The sequence below is a fragment of the Quercus lobata genome, chromosome 2 (genome assembly GCF_001633185.2).
Source record: "Quercus lobata isolate SW786 chromosome 2, ValleyOak3.0 Primary Assembly, whole genome shotgun sequence".
Lineage (NCBI taxonomy): Eukaryota > Viridiplantae > Streptophyta > Magnoliopsida > Fagales > Fagaceae > Quercus > Quercus lobata.
Genome location: NC_044905.1, coordinates 5,675,559 through 5,693,756, shown reverse-complemented (window position 1 = coordinate 5,693,756; position 18,198 = coordinate 5,675,559). Strand labels below are relative to the sequence as shown.

At 32.6% G+C, this 18,198-nt stretch overlaps 2 protein-coding genes and 1 pseudogene across 3 annotated transcripts; 2 read left to right on the top strand and 1 right to left on the bottom strand.

The window, feature by feature from the left end:
- On the top strand, positions 1-2,008 carry LOC115958008 (protein FAR1-RELATED SEQUENCE 5-like). The gene is made up of 3 exons (XM_031076373.1): positions 1-672; positions 721-1,789; positions 1,989-2,008. Exons 1-3 carry the CDS (start codon positions 1-3, stop codon positions 2,006-2,008), a joined length of 1,761 nt encoding a protein of 586 aa, XP_030932233.1.
- Positions 2,009-3,131: 1,123 nt separating this feature from the next.
- Positions 3,132-4,281, bottom strand: LOC115957998 (annotated as a pseudogene).
- Positions 4,282-4,896: 615 nt separating this feature from the next.
- On the top strand, positions 4,897-17,180 carry LOC115977955 (patatin-like protein 2). 2 transcript variants are annotated; one of them, XM_031099992.1, is made up of 8 exons: positions 4,897-4,918; positions 12,896-12,996; positions 13,455-13,636; positions 14,607-14,793; positions 15,710-15,871; positions 16,280-16,582; positions 16,674-16,849; positions 16,980-17,180. In XM_031099992.1, the coding sequence occupies exons 1-8, from the start codon at positions 4,912-4,914 to the stop codon at positions 17,050-17,052; spliced, it is 1,191 nt and encodes a 396-aa protein (XP_030955852.1). In that variant the 5' UTR covers positions 4,897-4,911; the 3' UTR covers positions 17,053-17,180. The 2 variants fall into 2 exon arrangements, with proteins under 2 accessions (XP_030955852.1, XP_030955851.1); XM_031099991.1 differs by lacking the exon at positions 4,897-4,918 and having other exon boundaries at positions 12,843-12,996.
- Positions 17,181-18,198: the final 1,018 nt, after the last annotated feature.

Here is an 18,198-nt window from a genome sequence, read left to right as displayed (position 1 = left end):
ATGACCTGTCATCTTCAAAAGGATGGCATGTTACATGTTGTTTCTTTTCATGGCCAGCATAATCATGAGTTTGCTCCTTCGCCAATGAAACATATGTTAAGATCGAAGAGAAAAATTTCACTTGCTCAAAAAGCCATTGCAAATGATGCAGAGAGGTCTGGAATATCAATAAAACAAACCATTGAATTATTGAGCATGCAAGCTGGGGGTCGTGAAAATCTTGGGTTTATGGAGGTTGACTATAAGAATCATGTACATAATGAGAGGAGGATGGCTTTGAGGAAAGGAGATGGACCTGCAATGATGGAGTTCTTTCATAAGATGCAATTGGTAGATCCATCTTATTTTTATTCAATACAAGTTGATGATGATGGTCAAATCATGAACATTTTTTGGGCTGATACTAGATCAATAGTTGATTATGGGAACTTTGGAGATGTTATTTGTTTTGACACAACTTATCGAACAAATAGATATGATCGTCCCTTTGCTCCATTCGTTGGGGTTAATCATCACAAACAATCAATTATCTTCGATGCAGCTTTACTTTATGATGAGACTATAGAGTCATTTAAGTGGTTGTTTGAAACTTTTTTAACTGCAATGTCAGGAAAGCAGCCAAGAACTATACTTACAGATCAATCTGCTGCAATGGCTAAAGCAATAACAGAGGTATTTCCTAAATCTAATCATCGTTTGTGTGTATGACATATTTATCAGAATGCTGCTAAGAATCTACATCATGTATTTCATTCATCTAAGCAATTTGCAAAAGATTTTAGTGATTGTTTATATGAGTATGAAGATGAAGATGAATGGCTTATTTCATGGGATTATATGCTTAAGGAATATGGTCTTACTGATAATAAATGGTTGCATAGCATATTTGATGTGAAAGAAAAATGGGCTATTGTATATGGTCGACACATGTTCACTGCCGATATGAAAAGCACCCAACGTAGTGAGTCAATAAACAATGTGTTGAAGAAATATTTAAAACCAAAACATGATTTTGTGCGCTTTTCAGAACATTACTCTAGAGTTTTGGTTGATAAGAGACATCAAGAACTACAGGCAGAGTTCAAAATGAGGCAAACAAAATCGATTTTACAGTCTAATGTAGAGATGTTGAGACATGTTGTAGAGCTGTACTCCCCAGAAATTTTTCAAATGTTTCAAGATGAATATATGAAGATTGCTGATTGTACTATTTACAAGGCTAATAAATCTGATACTATCACAGAATACAAGGTCAAATATAGTCAAAGAATTCAAGAGCACCTAGTTAAATATGAAGCCTCAACTACTTCGGTGGAATGCAGTTGCAAGAAGTTTAGCTTTGTAGGAATTCTGTGTGCCCATGCTTTGAAAGTTCTTGAACATAAAAATGTTAAGAGACTTCCCGTTCATTATGTATTGAAAAGATGGACGCAAGATGCAAAGGCTGGTTCTATCAAGGACTATCATGGCATTGATATTAAAGGTAATGCTCAAGAGTCAATAGGAAAACGCTACTCTTATTTGAGCCATAATGCTCGTGAAATTTCTACACTTGCAGCAGAGAATGAGATAATGTATGAACATACCAAAGAATCTTTTGAAAAATTAATGAAGGAATTGCAAGAGATTAGAAAAAAATGTCATTCGAATAATATGGAAAGTTGCATAGAGGTCCATGGTGATGTTACTACAGATGTTTTACAAGGTGATAGCATATGTAGAATTAAAACAAAACCTACTGTTGGGCGTCCAAAGAGAAGGTTGAAATCTGCATTAGAGAAGAAAAATGGTAAATCTCGAAGCAAAACAACACATGCTAAAAAACATGCCAGTGGCTTACAAAAAAAAGATTGTGAGGCGAGACAAGTTGAATCACTTGGAAGCCTAAATAAAGTAAGATATGTTACATTCCACTATAATTTGTCAATCTTGTAGGCACATAAATTTGTTTACAGTTTGTGACAATTATTCTTTGCTATTATTTACAGGTTTCAATAGCTACTTCTGATGTTATCCAAGAAGAGCATCATACTAGCAAAAGCACTAAATAGACTGGAGTTAGAGTGCAAGAATTTTGGGTGGAGATTGAAGACTATGCAAATTTATTTGTTAGAGATTGAAGACTATTTATTTTTGTTAGGCCATTGGCAGATTGAAGACTATTTTTTATTGTTAGACCATTGGCAAACTGTTAACTTTTTAGTATTTTTTTTTTTTATCGTTAGACCATTGGCAGATTAAAGCTGGTTTTTTAGAACCATTGGCAAATTGTTAACTTTTTATTATTTTTTTTATTGTTAGACCATTGGCAGATTGAAGCTGGTTTTTTTATTGTCAAACCATTGGCAGATTGATGACTATTTCTTATTGTTGTACCATTTGAAATGCACTAAGTTATTGTTTGATATGAAGTTTATAGAGAAAAAAGTTATGTATATTTATAGTTTAGGCTGAATTTATTTTGGCTATTGTGAGAGATAAAGCATGTGGTGCAAAATGGTACCACTTTTTCTGCATTCCTAGTTTACATTTGATAGGAAACCAAGAAAACTCTGTTTTTGTTTATTGATTTCCCTACAAATTACAATGCTGTCTTTATGTGCACATGACTTGGTGCAGATTATTGGAAGCTTGATTTTTATTTAATTAATTATATTTATTTTATCATATAGCTGTGTGGATCCTCTAGAATCTGTCAATTTATTGTTTGTAGATTAATCAGAATTGGTTTAGTTCTATACCCCAGAGTCTATGTGCTGTGAACTGGTGAGTTTGAAAGGAATTAGTTGTATTCAAGGCGACAACCCTCCAAGAAATTAATAGACGAGAAGAGAATAGTTTTTTTTTTTTTTTGAGAGAAAGGTAGAAATATATATATTGCAAGAGTCAATTACATGGTGTGCTCAACCAAAGACATGCTAGGCCACCTCAGCTTATGGTAGCCAGCCCGAGTACATTCTAGTGTTGAGCATAATACAGTACCCCAAGTAAATAAATAAAACATATAATGTAACTAGTGAAACTTAAAAGCCCTTTGGGCTTTGGTGCACTCTCAGGTGCTAGTGGACGTCTTGCAGAGTTCCTGGTACTCCTGCAGCACTATGGAGGGTGCTTTATTGTAAGTGTTATCTTCAATCTAGAAATATTACAACCAATGCCGCAACCAAAGCATCATCATCAGATCTAGGAAATATGGTTAGTCGAAATTTATTCCTTTTAGCATAAACTGCCGCAACTTGTACCTACATCAAAACATAAGAGTGAGACCTTATGTTGAAAACCACAATGAATAAAATTGTACTTATAAAATTAAGAGAAAAAAAAAATATAACCAATCTACAACACTTACATTGCAGTAGCTAGTGGCTCTTAACAAATCTATGAGACAAAATTTTAAGGAACGAAAAAAAAAAAAAAATCACGCATGAAAAATTAGATGAATCTATTGAGAGATGAACAAGACCTAAAAATCATGTCATTCTGTAACCTATACATATAATTAATTCCCCAGCAAGAGTAATGTAGTTCAACTATTCAAGTCAAGAGATCAACAAGATAAATTAAGGCCACAAAAGAAAAGCATGGTTTAAAAGTTCATAACATAAAGCAAAAGTCATGTATCTTATCTTAGTGTAGCTAACTAAGCAGTTTGTTGAGCTCTCAGCCAAAAAAGAAAAAAAAAGAAAAAAAAAAAAGAGAGTGTTGAGCAATGCTATTAAGTTTGTACCAAGTACATATTTCTTTGTCCAGTCATCAAATGTATGCTGTTGTTAAAAATCTTCAATAATTTCTAGTCTATACACAAATCACACACGCTGAACATGTACTTAAACCTTTGGTAAATAACAAAATATGGTTCTGCAAAGTTACTGATCAGGCTTAAAACAATATATCTTTGTTGCATTTTTCAGTAAATTCCACAAAACACAAAGCAAATCTGAATCATTGAGGCTTCAGTTTTCAATGCTAGCAACATTTATCAATTATTTGTACCCAAGCCACAATATCATTGCCTCTGTAGATAGTGCAGGACTTCTAGAAAGGAAAACCTTTCACCTTTAACTTAGAGGCTGAGTCTTCCCCATCCTCAACAATAGCCCATTTTTCTTTCACATTTTTCAGTGTATATTCAGCGCATATGATTTTAGTTTCTTCCCAAAGTTAGATATTAATTTAGTTTCTGCACCCTTGAAGCCACAATACGACCCATTCTACAACAATAATAAAATATCCATTAAACCAATCAAAACCTTTAATATCCTTTGAACTGTACTGTGTCATAATCACCTTTGAAAAGGTTTTCAATCAATAACAACGGTGAAAAATAACAACATGTTGACTTAGTCTTTGTTTCAAACAGTTGTTGGGCATTGAAAAACAGTTGGTGGCATTGAAAAATAAATGCAAAACGGAATAAAAAAGAGAGAGAGAGAGACTCACGTGGTAGATTAGGGGGTGACCAGTGGTGAGAGGGATTTGGTTTTTGGGTTTGGAGAGAAGCCGCACAGAGAGAGAGAGAGAGAGAGAGAGAGAGAGAGAGAGAGAGAGAGAGAGAGAGAGAGAATACGTATCTATTTTAGTTTTTTAGTTTTTATTTTTTATTTTTTTAATAGGTGGTGTAGTTAACTAGGGTTAGTTGGGTAAATTTTACTTAAGTAATCATGTGCAATGCACATACCATTTTTTTACACATGTCAATTTATTAGAGCAGTTTGTAGCCTTAGGCTACAGATGGTTTTGTAGATAAATTTTGTCCAAAAAAAAAATAAAAGCGCCTAAACCAATCACATGTGGGTTGGTTTGGTCAACTATTTTGACAATACTCTCTTCTCATGGAGGCCCAAATGAAGACTTGAGACTTTAAACTGATTTTCCATACTGGTATTGTACATTTTAAATGGGACCAATGCTATGTTTGTTTAGACAAAAATATTTTTTAGAAAATGAGTCATTTTCTAAAAGGTATTTTTTGTAAAACTATTTCATTTTCTTATGTTTGGTAATTACCTTAAATGAGTTGAAAAACAATCTTCTAACTTCCCTTATTTAGCTTGCTGTGAGATAGAGTTGTTTTCCAAAAAAAATTAATGAAAAACCATCTCTAAATAGAAGATAGTTTTCTGTTGATCGAAAATAGTTTTCTGTTGACTAAATATAGTTTTCATTTGACTTTTTTTTTTTTTTTTTTTTTAAAGTTAAATCCTATAAAATACTGAAAGACATGGAAACCTATCTTTACATAAGGTTTTTCATCGAAAGAGCGCAAGTTGCGTAGAATTGTCTCCAAATGTCTCTTGGGAGACAATGAAAGTTATTCACTTCACCTACCTTGATGGGCTTTGAAGCCTAAGTAGTGCTCACAGCTGATGGATCAAGTTTACAATAGAGGCTAACGGTTTGACGAAGCAACAGACCATTTCATCTATTTCCAACTTTATGTAGGCTTACTGTTACCTCTTATTATTGAGGATACTCTTTTCAAATTGTAAACAAGGATGATTCTCAATCAAGTGAGAAGTAGAATTTCTAAAGAGAATACTGAACCTTGAGATCTCAAACACGATGATCAAGGGAGGTCTAAACCCATAAATAAAAAAAGGAATACTCATATCTTTTTTTTGAGAAAGAATTAATACTCATATCTAAATTGAGAAATGGATAATATAAAATGCAAAACTTATCGGCAACAAGGCAGGCAGAGATATTAACCTTCACATTCAGATTTAATCAAATAACTCAAGAGGTCACGGTACGATACCAGCCTAAACTTATTCGATACTTAAGTTAGTGATATTATTTATTTGTGTACAATAATAATTTTGTATGAAAAATTTCTCATACCTGCTACAATGGTGGATAAAGATTATAATTTAACCTCCACAACACTTCAGTTTGCCATTTCTAACATCATGAACGTTACGGCCATAATGGGAGATTATTGGTACCATTTACAGAGCCTGTACCTCTTATGGCCATGGGCGTGATTTCTAACACTTACCTCGCAATCCTAGTATTGTGGTTGACAATGGCCTGTAGGCTGTAATTCTTGCACTAGCAATAAGATTGTCCATGGTTGCTAGTCGTCTATAAGCAAGTAGATCTTCCATTTTGGGTCATTCATGCAACATTTCTAAATAGATGATCTTTTATCCTATCAGCAATCATATGTTTGAATTCAATCGAAAAATCAATTGTATTAGGAATTGTTTCGAGTTTCAATAAAAGCTTTAATGCAAATTGAAAATTAAGCCTCAATTTTTAACTTTCATGAGGTGATAAAAGCACTTTCTAATTTTTGTCAAATAGTAATAAATTGCATGTAAAAAACAGTTTTTGTGCTTGAAAACCCATTTTTACCCCTCCAAATGCAATCTATGATAGGTCCTTGGATTTGGGAAAAAAAAAAAAAAAAAAAAAAAAAGAGAGAGAAAAAGAGAGCACAAAACTCTAATTGGAATAAATGAGTTTTTTTTTTTTTTTTTTTGGTTAAATTCAATAGTTACAATGAGGGAGGAGGGATTTTAACACAAGACGCTCTCATTAAAACACCAAAAATGTCAGCTTGAGCTATAAAACTCTTGACAATTGGATAAAAAATTAGCCAACCTTAATTTCAACAATGGACTTTTCTATAATAATATATGAAGGTTTTAGATTTGGATAAAATTTTAGTGCTATCTCTTTCAAGAAGTCATTACTAGATCAATATGCAAGATAATATGGTCCACCAAAAAGTTGAAATTTTTGAATAGAGGTTTAGAATACATTTTAAGCAAATACAATACTCTCTCTCTTTAGAATACATTTTAAGCAAATACAATACTCTCTCTCTCTCTCTCTCTCTCTCTCTCTCTCTCTCTCTCTCTCTCTCTCTCTCTCTCTCTCTCTCTCTCTCTCTCTCTCTCTCTCTCTCTCTCTCTCTCTCTCTCTCTCGGAGAGTGCCACATATTTTTCTGTTTGAGAATTAATTAACCTTATTTGAATGTTTTTCAAATAAATAAAGGGATTAAAGGATTTGAATCACTTATTTTTAATTCTCTTAAATGGAAATAATTTGGGCGGTTTAATTTCACTAATTTTAACTTGTCAATTTTCCTCTTATAATGTTAACTTATATCCATGTCTTTAATATTAATAAAGATGGGGTTTAATTAATATCTTGGTATTAATGGTATCATTTGCAGTGTCTCTTATATGTGGTTTCAAATCCTACCTCCCCCACCCCAACTACCTACTAAAAAAAAAATTAAAGATCGGTATAATTATTAATTTATATCATTTCCTCCTATTTTCATTTTAAAATTTAAAACATATAAATAAAAGAAAATGATATCTATTCTCTTCACCTTACTTGATTTTAACATATTCAAACAAGAAAAAATGATAATTATATTCTTCACCTCTTGTCTGCTTTCCCCTTCGACCATTTACTTTCTTCTTTCTCCAAATTTTCACACACATTGTAAAGTTGATATCTCCCTATCTGAATTCTAAACATATTACGGAGGATGTCAATACCATACCGGAGGCCGTACTGGTTTGACCACCGGTACGATATATTTCGGATACTGGTCAATATCGGTGTACCGTTTCGGGTTTACCGCTATTTTTTATATTTAATATATATATATATATATATATATATTAGTTGTATATCCATTAGTAAAGGCCCATATAATTTGTTTATAATATTTAAAATTATCAACTCATATCTTATTTATTAATTTAAGCTCTAGCTAAAATGTTAATTCATTATACTAGTAATATATAATATAAAGTATTCTCGGCAAAAAAAAATATATATCTATATATATATATATATATAAAATATAATATTTATAATAGAATTGATATTGATACTTATAAATAAAATAAAATAAATTGATATTGATGTATTAAAATACTAAAATAAGCCTCAAATAAGTAGTCTTGATCATTGTACTTTTAGTGTTCTGATGTGTGGCAGAGCACACATAAATAGTTATAATGTTATATTAATAAATAAATTAAAAAAAAAAAGAGGTAGAGTTTAAATTTTTGAATGATGTTCACGTGAGTTGTAAGTGACTTGTCACTTATCAAGCACACAAAACAACAAAAAGTTAAAGATTAAAATAAAAGGAAACATAAAAGGCAGAATAAGATGAAGAAACGTGTGTATAAGCCTCTGAGCAGACAAAGAAGAAGAAGCAGCAACAGCAGAAGCTGAAGAGAAGATTGCCAAATGGGTTGCTACAGGCAACGTGGTGGCGACAACGACACTGTGTTAATGACAGCAGTGACCCAAGAGCAAGAACAAGTTAGTAAGTTATTGAGAAAGGAGAGAGATTATTAGATCTAAAATTTTTTTGTTTGTTATTTCGGTCCGGTATGAAGTTTTCGGCCGAAATCCGGTTTGCTTCCCGGTATGACCGGAACGACCTGGTATAGCCGGTATTTAAACCGGTACGAAACAAACACATTTCTGTACCGTTTCAGGCGCCATTACGAAATATTTCGGCCATACCGGCCGGTACGGTACGAGATTAACACCCTTGATATTACCTGAGGCTAGTTTGTTACCGGGGTATTGTAGCTGTATGCACCCAAATGTAAAATGGATCGTACAAGTGTGTGGGGCCACATTATGTGAGAATAGGCATTCCATGCAATTGTAGATAGTAGATATCCTCTGATTAGCTGTTTCAATCAACTTTTTTTTTTTTTTTTTTTAATTTTCTTTTTAGAGAAACAAAAATACATGAGAAGTGATAGGCAAAAAACGTATTGACCTCTTCTGATTAAATTAATTGATTAATTAGTCAAGTTTATTAATTAATCAAATTAACATGCAAAACGCGTGGTAGCACAACCAAATCACCAATTAAACTAAGTGCAGCGGAAATTAAATTGACACGTTGATTTGTTTACGAATGGGGAAAACCTACACGGCAAAAATCCCACCGGGTGATTTTCAGGTCATCACTCCCAAAATTCAACTATTATCACAACAAGCGGTTACAAGTAAAGGAATTTCAGTACCTTATACCAACCTACAGTTGAACCCTTATCCCAATACCCAATTGGACTTGTTCTGTAGTGACAATTTCTCCTTTTGATGCATGGCTCCCAAGTACATGACTAACCAATTGTGCGGATCCCAGTACGCGACTTCAATTACCAACTAGAGGAGGTTGTTGGGTGCAAAGTTCTTCAGTTCATCCCAACAATGAAGATCAAGAAGATGCTTAGTCACAAAACCCTACGGTGCACATACACAGCAACTTCTTCAAGAACGATGAACTAAGGAAAATTTTGTTTTCGGTCACAATTTGCTTGAACAAACTTTGCTCAATACTTGTGTAACTTGTGAACTCTTTAATGACCATTAAAATAATCATTTTATATGTCTAGGGTTAGTAGAAATGAAGGCTCAAAAACACATTCACGGATTCCAAGAAAACAAATCAAAATTTTTTTTTCTTTCTTAAACCTCGATAGATAGGAGGTGTCGAGCAGCTGTTGAGTAGGTGTCAAGCACACGGGCTGAAGCAGTTTTCTTAAACTTCGACACATGCTAGCTGTCGAGCTTTAATGAACTTGCACTTCTCAACTTATTTCTTGGATAGACTTGATGACTTCAACACTTGATCTTGAAACACAGTTTCTTGAAGTATTAAAAACACCTATATCTACCCAATTACAAGTAAAGTACGTTTTGTCAAAGGATTAACCAATTATATAAAATTATGACATATGTTCCTAACAAGTGAATCACATATGTCCTAACAAGAAGGAATGTGGTTTCAACGTAAAAAACACAAAATGAATGATATAGAGTCTGTTTGGATACCGCTAATTACTAAAAAATGAAAACTGAAAACTAAAAATACTGTAACAAAATAATTTTTAAATGTGTGAATAGTACTGTGAGACCCAAATCTATATTGAAATCTGTATTTAGATGATTTTGTAGGTCCGTGAGCAGTGCCGTGGGACCCACATTTTTCAGCAAAACGCACAGATTGATGCACAAACGCTCTCTATTTCAGCGCAATCCAAACGTTCTCATAGTAAGCTATACTCTAGAATACCTAAGAGCACACACAGCAGATATGTCAAATGTGCCAAATGCCAAATATTTGGCACACTAAACACAAAAAACACCTCCCATCAAATGTTCTATATGTGCAAAATTTTTACCATTTGTATCTGTACCTTTGCAAATTTGCAACGATACGTACATAAATGCCAAACCCAAAAATACTATTTTATTCGACTTTTCTTTCTCCTCTCATTTCTTTATTTGATTTTTTCTCTCTCTTCTCAGAATCTGTCTCTTTCTCCCAAGTTCCTAACCCGTGTTCTTCCTCTTCTCACAATCGGATGCGAGCAAGAAGAAGGCGGCGGCGGCGGCCAAGAGAGGAGGAAAGGTAGCTGGGACTTCGTCGAAATCGGCCGCGGCGTCGAATTCATCGATGGTGGTAGATGGGTTTTAACAACGGCCAGTGGTTGGTGGATTTGGTGGTTGAAGGTGGTGCTTGGCGGTGTGAGCTTGAAAGTGGGTTTAGCCGGTAATAGGTTTGGGTTTGGCAGGTGATCTCACCCCGAGGCCGCCGTCGATCTCACCCTCTTCCCTCTCCTCTCTGTCCGCCTTTCACTCTACCTCTCTCTGGTTGTGGGTTTTTTTTTTTTTTTTTTTGGCTGCAATTTGGGTTGATCTGATATTGGTGAGTAATTGTGGTGGTTGGTTTGCGGTAGAGGTGTTGTTGCGGCAGTGGATATTGGTGGTTGGTGGTTGGTGGTTGTGCTGTTGATGTTGTTGCTATTGTTGATAATGGGGGAGGAGATAATATATTATTTTAATGTGTAGTAAATATTATTTTAATGTATAGAATTGAATAATAAAACATTTGATAAATGAAATGTTGTAAAATAATGTGGTAAAATAATAAAGTATGCTTTTGGTGTGGCAAAGTGACATTTTTTTTGCCACATCTGATGTGAATGCTCTAAGTATTTTTCACTATACACGACACAATTTCTTAAATAATGTATAACAATTACTTTTTATTTTTTTAAAAACAAACATAAGAGAGAGCACAAGATGCAATGGATAATACCAAACATCAGATAATATCTTATCTATAAATAAAATTTCACGTGTTAGTCATTATCTACGTTGCATGAATTATCAAAACTTTCCCCATTTCATGATGTCAGATCGATATTCACACACGTTATTTCATCTGATGGGCATTGATTTTTCGAGCACATGTGCAATTGTTTTGTGATTTTTAGTATTAATATCTAATTTCAAAAATACGAAAAGAAAGCAGATTTATTTAGGACTAATTAAAATCATGCACCGTCATATAGCAAATCATCATTTAATTTTAACTACCAACTAAACTAGCCGCCAACATGTAGTTCATTGCATCTAACCAAGCATGACCTCAACCTCTAACACTACGCGTACGGCAAATACATTATCTTTTGAAGCAAGTGAGACCTCTAAACAACATATAAATGTCATATATATATATATATATATATATATATACACACACACACACACAAACCATTAATTAAACATAAACATGAAAGAGAGGGTTTATCTTACATCATATATATGGTCTAATATTATTTGTATAGTTCTAAGTGCATCACCCTTTGCATTTCTTTAGTCCAAATCATCATTTATGGCATGGTCACCAAAGCTGATAAATTCTTTGCCATGGTGGGTCACCCATAGCGTAATTTTAATAATATGTTCATTATGTACTTGATCTGATATCAGACTATATATTTCTAAGCTCTAATAATTAAATATTAAAAAGTTCAGATCATATATATATGCATTACTTTACGTGAAAATAATGGTATCTACCCTCAGATTACGAGTCCAAGATGGCAAAGTTCGTCAGACTGCAGATAAAGCCTCATGAGTTCTTTAGGATAAAACCTAATTTTTGAATAGTTAGGTCCCATCCCGTTTCTCTCTTTGCTAAATGGAAGATAAAGATCCCATTTATTTTATGGTACCTCCTCCACTTAATCGAAACGTGTTACGTGCAGGTGAAAAAAACAATCAAATCAGAGTAATGCATATTGGCTATCATATGCTGCTACTGAACCCATTCTTGTAGTACTACTATTAGACTGTTAGGTGGAGTTGGGTTTATCATTACCATTAAGTCTTTTGAATTATGATCATCTTAAAGTAACTCTAGTTAGAAAATAATTTATTTAATAATATCTCTTTAAAGGATTGAGAGCATCGTAAAATTTAAACCATTCGTTTGAAAATCAATAAATTCCATGATGAACTTGTACTAAAAATTTTAAAGGGTCTCATGTATGATGTTCTAATATGTTGGTTGAGATTGTTACCAAATTTGAAGCGTCCTTCTCTGCATTGATTAATCCATGATATTCGCAGAGGAAAGACATCCTATTTACTTCTTCATTTGTTTTTTATCATTTGGGTCCAAGTCCAACTCTCATATGAGTGCACAGCTGATCATAAAACGGCTTGTAGTCTGTGGAACTTATATATTGGACAATTCTCAATTTCCCATGTGGGAAAATTCTCAATTCTCCTAGACATACATAGACTAGGAGATTGTTTGGACTAGAGAAAGATTCAAAGTGAAACTTGATAAAGTGGAGTTTCTTGTTCCACCATGTACCCTTTGACCATTGCATGTTCCCTGAACTTTCATCTTTCTGTAACCACAACCTAAGGCCATAAATAGGTCGTTGATGGATCAAATGTACGAACACAAACTTAGCTTTCTTTGATCTTATTCCTTACAAAACCTAAGGCATTCTTTTATATTGCAACTTTCCGATCACTTGCCTACCATTTTCATCTTCCTCATGGAAAAAACATTGTCATTTCAACTTCAACCCCCTACTTATGGGAACTTGATCACCATTCTCAGCATTGATGGGGGAGGTGTCAGGGGGATCATCCCTGCAACTATCTTAGCTTTCCTTGAATCACAACTTCAGGTATACTTTGCAGGATTACTAGTAGGTGGGGTTAAGTCTTAAATGTATTCAAAGACATAATTACTAGCTAGCAGCTAGGGCTTTCAAAATATTAGTATTACACAATTTCCTGTACTTGTGCAAGAGTATATTATTAAACTAGATTCAAGAAATTACAACTTGATCATTATATAATAATTTATATATAAGAATGTTGTGAATGTTTACTGGGTAGTGTTAGGTCTTAAAGTATTCAAAGACATAATTGTTATGACTTTCAAAATATTAGTTATTGCACAATTTCCAATGCTTGTGGACGTGCGTATTATTAAACTTGATCTATGAAATAAAACTCATCTCGTATAGAATAGTTGCAAAAGAACAATTTAAGTTAATGTCATGTATATGTTGAAAAAATATATATGTATATAATGTTATAACAGCCATATTAACCATACATAATTTGACAATAATGGTAGGAGTTGGGTGGTGAGGACGCTAGACTTGCAGACTACTTTGATGTCATTGCGGGAACAAGCACAGGTGGTCTTGTAACTTCCATGTTAACTGCTCCTGATGAAAACAATCGTCCTCTCTTTGCTGCTAAAGATATTAAGCCCTTCTATCTTGAACACTGTCCTGAAATTTTCCCACAAAAGAGGTAAATCTTCATACTTGACTGCCCTTACATACGTATACACGTATGTGTTAGAATATGGTATCAAGGGCATGTGGTATATCTGCAATGACGGCTCTAGGAAATTTTTTTAAAGTAGTTACTAAAAAATTTAAATTATACAAAATCTAATAAAACGATAACTTGAATATTTACTACAACTACGAGTCGAGTCGCTAAGAGAGCAAAATTGTTGTGACTACAAAACCAAAAAAAGTATAATTGTTGTCATCATCAAGGAGAACTCATAACCACAATATTTTTTTTTTTGGTACCGTTTCTTAAGGAAAAATGTAATTAAAGATTATTTTATTGAATAGGTTGAACAATCTATAAATTTTATCTTTTTGTTTTATAGTAGGCTTTTTGTTGAATAATTTGTTCAATTCTTGTTGTTTGGTCTTTTCTTACTTTTGTTTGATTTATATTTGTTGGTTTTTGGGCTAATATTTATTGTTGTTATTTAAGATTTTTTTAAAAATGATTAAGGATTATGTTTGGGGGTAGAATTAATTTTGGAATAATTCTATATCCACAACATTTTTATAATAAATCTTATGCAAAAAGCTATTATTGGTGGGTAAAAAAATAATATCAATATTAGGCCCAGATTATAATTAGTACATATTGGATTTGTTGTGAAATTATTGTAAAAATGTTGTGAATATAATAGCATTACTCTTATTTTTATTAAATCCAAAATTTTGTAATTCTCAAGTCAAGGTATTCAAAATTTTATTAGGGTGGTCACAATAAGTTATTTTAACATATAATTTTTTTTTGGAAAATATATATATACATTTTTTTGCAAATCAGGATGGTCCTGTGACTATCCTGGCTTGCATGTAGAGCCGCCACTGTATATCTGAGCTTTGTTTCATGCTTTGAATCTTTTGGATTGTAAATACTAATTAACCAATTAACAAGAGCATGCATATATTGGTTTCAATGGCAGAGGCTTGTGTGGAGCAATCCAAAAAATATACAGATCACTGAGAGGACCTAGGTATGATGGGCAATACCTTCACAAGGTTGTGAGGGAGAAATTAGGAGAGACTCGGCTGCATAGCACTTTGACGAATGTTGTGATACCAACTTTTGATATCAGGCATTTACAGCCAACCATTTTCTCAACCTATGAGGTCTATTTCTCTCCCTTTCTCTTTCCCTATCCAAAATCGTCTTATTTGCCAGCGCCATACCACGAAATTTGACCCTCTTGAATTATTTCCTTCTATAGTCTTGTATTTATTAGTACTGTACAACAGGGCTAGTTTAGAATAGACTTTTTCCTTTGCTAAATAGACTTTGGAGTTTAGACACAAAGAAAATTAATGACACTTAAAAACTTTTAGGAAACAGAAATCTTTCACTTTCAATGGCAAGGCAAACTAGAAAAATAGAACAAAGACATTGACTCTGCGCAATAGTATATTAGGTTTACTATTCAAGTATGATGTAGAACTCAATTTTTTCTTAACTCAATATAGGAAAAAGATATTGAAAAAAAGAAGAAGGAAATATTAATTTCAATTCACAAGTATATACTATGATTTTCCCTTAAAAAAATTGTGTTGTATGGATTTTGAAACCTTATTATTAAATATTGTTCACTAGTTGTCTAGTCCCTTAATTTGAAGTGCATGAAAGAGTCTGAGGAGCTTCTCTTGAAATAAAAAGCTATGGTGAAAAAACCTAATGATTTGTTTGTATAAGTGAATTTAAAGAGAATGATTTGGACTTTATTATTATTATTATTATTTTTTGATGAATTCTACTTTATTATTTAGTTTCAATGTGACTTGAATATAGAGTATGAAATTATTATATAATTTTTTTTATTGATGAAATTTATGAAGAGAATTTCCCTATGTAAAGATGTCATTTCAAATCCATATTATCATGAGTGTTTTTGCTCAAGCAAAATTTTCAAAACTCACATAATCATGTGTTGTTAAATTTATATTAAGCAAGTTATGATAAAAATTTTTTTAGATCCCTTAATTGTAAATCCTCAAATCGAAACGCAACCTAAGAGAAAATTCTAACTTCATGTAGGTGAAAAACTTCCCTTCTTTGGATGCACGATTGTCCGACATATGCATCAGTACTTCGGCAGCTCCAACTTATCTTCCTGCCTACCAATTCAAAAACCAAGATAATGAAGGGAATGTTCGAAAATTCAATCTTATAGATGGTGGTGTTGCTGCAAACAATCCGGTATATAATCATTTAGAGAGATAAAGTTAATTTTAAGTTGCATATTTGATGCTCAGCTTTTGACATTTATTTGAAAATCATCCTTATATATCTAATGGATAAAAAATTTTATGTATTGAATTGAATTCGTGAAATTGAGGTCACTTTGATAATCTAGAGCTTAGGATATGGCATGAATTATGTTTGTCATATTGCATTTTCCATCAGTCAAATGACGATAATTGTTTTTTTGAAATATTGAAAGTAGAGGGATTAATATGAAACATTTTAAAGCATATAGATGATTTTGTAAAGAAAAGATCAAAAGTTGAGAACAAAATATGCAATTTATTCTAGAGTTAAAAGTTTTAACACAAGAAAAGCTAATCTTTATAGTGTTTTTCTTTTCTTTTTGGCACCATGGTCCAGACATTAGTAGCCATAAACCAAGTGACTAAACAGGTCTTGAAAGAAAATCCTGATTTCTTCCCGATCAAACCCATGGACTATGGCCGCTTTCTAGTAATTTCAGTAGGCACCGGCTCACCAAAGACAGCAGAAAAATACAATGCTAAAAAGGCCGCCAGGTGGGGCACTCTGGGTTGGTTACATCATGGTGGTTCTGTTCCACTAGTGGATGTGTTTACTCAAGCAAGTGCAGATATGGTTGATGTCCATATTGCTGCGCTATTCCAAGCTCTTCGTTCAGAACATAATTACCTTCGAATTCAAGTAAGAAAATTTCTGGTTTCTCTCTAGGTTTTTATGTTGAATTCATATAAAGTTATTTAGTATTGACTAGTCTTTTGAAATATGACATTAGGATGACACCTTGACCGGGACAGATGCTTCAGTTGATGTGTCTACAAAACAAAACTTGGAAAAACTTCAATATATAGGAGAAAGAATATTGAAGAAACCAGTATCACGGGTGAATTTAGAGACGGGTTTGTCAGAACCAGTCGAAAATGGAGGCACAAATGAGGAAGCTTTGAAAAAGTATGGAAGAACATGCATGCATACACACTTACACAATTACTTGCCATTATATTATATTTATAATCTATATATTATCATAAAAAATATTTCTCACAATACTAATTTCACGTAAAATTTTTGTTACTCACAGGTTTGCAAAAATACTCTCACGAGAAAGGATGCTTCGAGATGCAAAATCTCCACACACGAAAAGGCACTTCTAATGCCGATTACTACATCAGATTATTAATGATCTCCAGTCTCTCTCTCTCTCTCTCTCTCTCTCTCTCTCTCTCTCTCTCTATAAATATATAGTAGTCCAAAAATGGTACCTTAGTTACTCCTGCATAGAAAGAAAGAGAGAAAGAAATGTACATTTATTAATTAAAATGATTCTTTTGATTTTTTGATTTTTTTTTTTTTTGGGTTTAAATTTCTGACTACATTGTGTGTACACTGTACAATTTGACAAGAAAAATAATTCATTATTCGTTCATTCTTTAAGTTATGAAAAAAGTTAGCTGAATATATAGATTTGAAAGTTTGATGCAAAAGCTACAAATACTAGCTATATGTGATTGCTATTTTTTTTTTATTAAATGTGTAATAAGGTGAGCTATATGATTTTGAAGAAGAGCACTACTTCAGAATCTTAATCAAGTCCAAAAACAAAAACATAAAAAAATATAATCAATGAAACCGAAATTAATTTGTGAACCTGCAAAAGCATTGTGACTCGTGAGCAAAATCTAGATTTTAGATAGTTTCGATTAATTTAATCCAATCTCACACCCTATTTGAAAGAATATACTAGAAAATAAGTTGTACCAAATTGGCACTAAATTAACATTTTAGATTTTTTTATATTTTTAATTTTTTATATATATATATATACAAGATAGAATTTTTACTCTATCTTAATCTAAGTGTATATATGTGTAAAACTTCCTCTTGGAGACTTGAACCCCGGCCTTTGCCCATCACACCCTACAAGCATTTAGATTTGGATTTACCATTAATTAGATCTTATTTAATAAATTTAATATGTAAAAATACATTAAAAATGACTATAATTTAAAATTTAACCAAATTTAGTAAACTATATAAATATTTTGAAACTTATTATTGTGACGAGAATAGGAATTTAGATCAAATGTTTAAACATATCAAAATGAGTAAAATCTTAGTATACTTAGTAATATATGAAAGTTCAAATAGTGTATAAAACACTATAAACGTTTAGACCCTCAATAGCAAAATTACCAATTCAAGCTTTATGACAAACAATAAGTGTGTGGAAAATGAACACAAGCTATAAACAGAATTGGTAAACAATTTAAGCCAATTAAAATCACATCCACAGCAGAAAA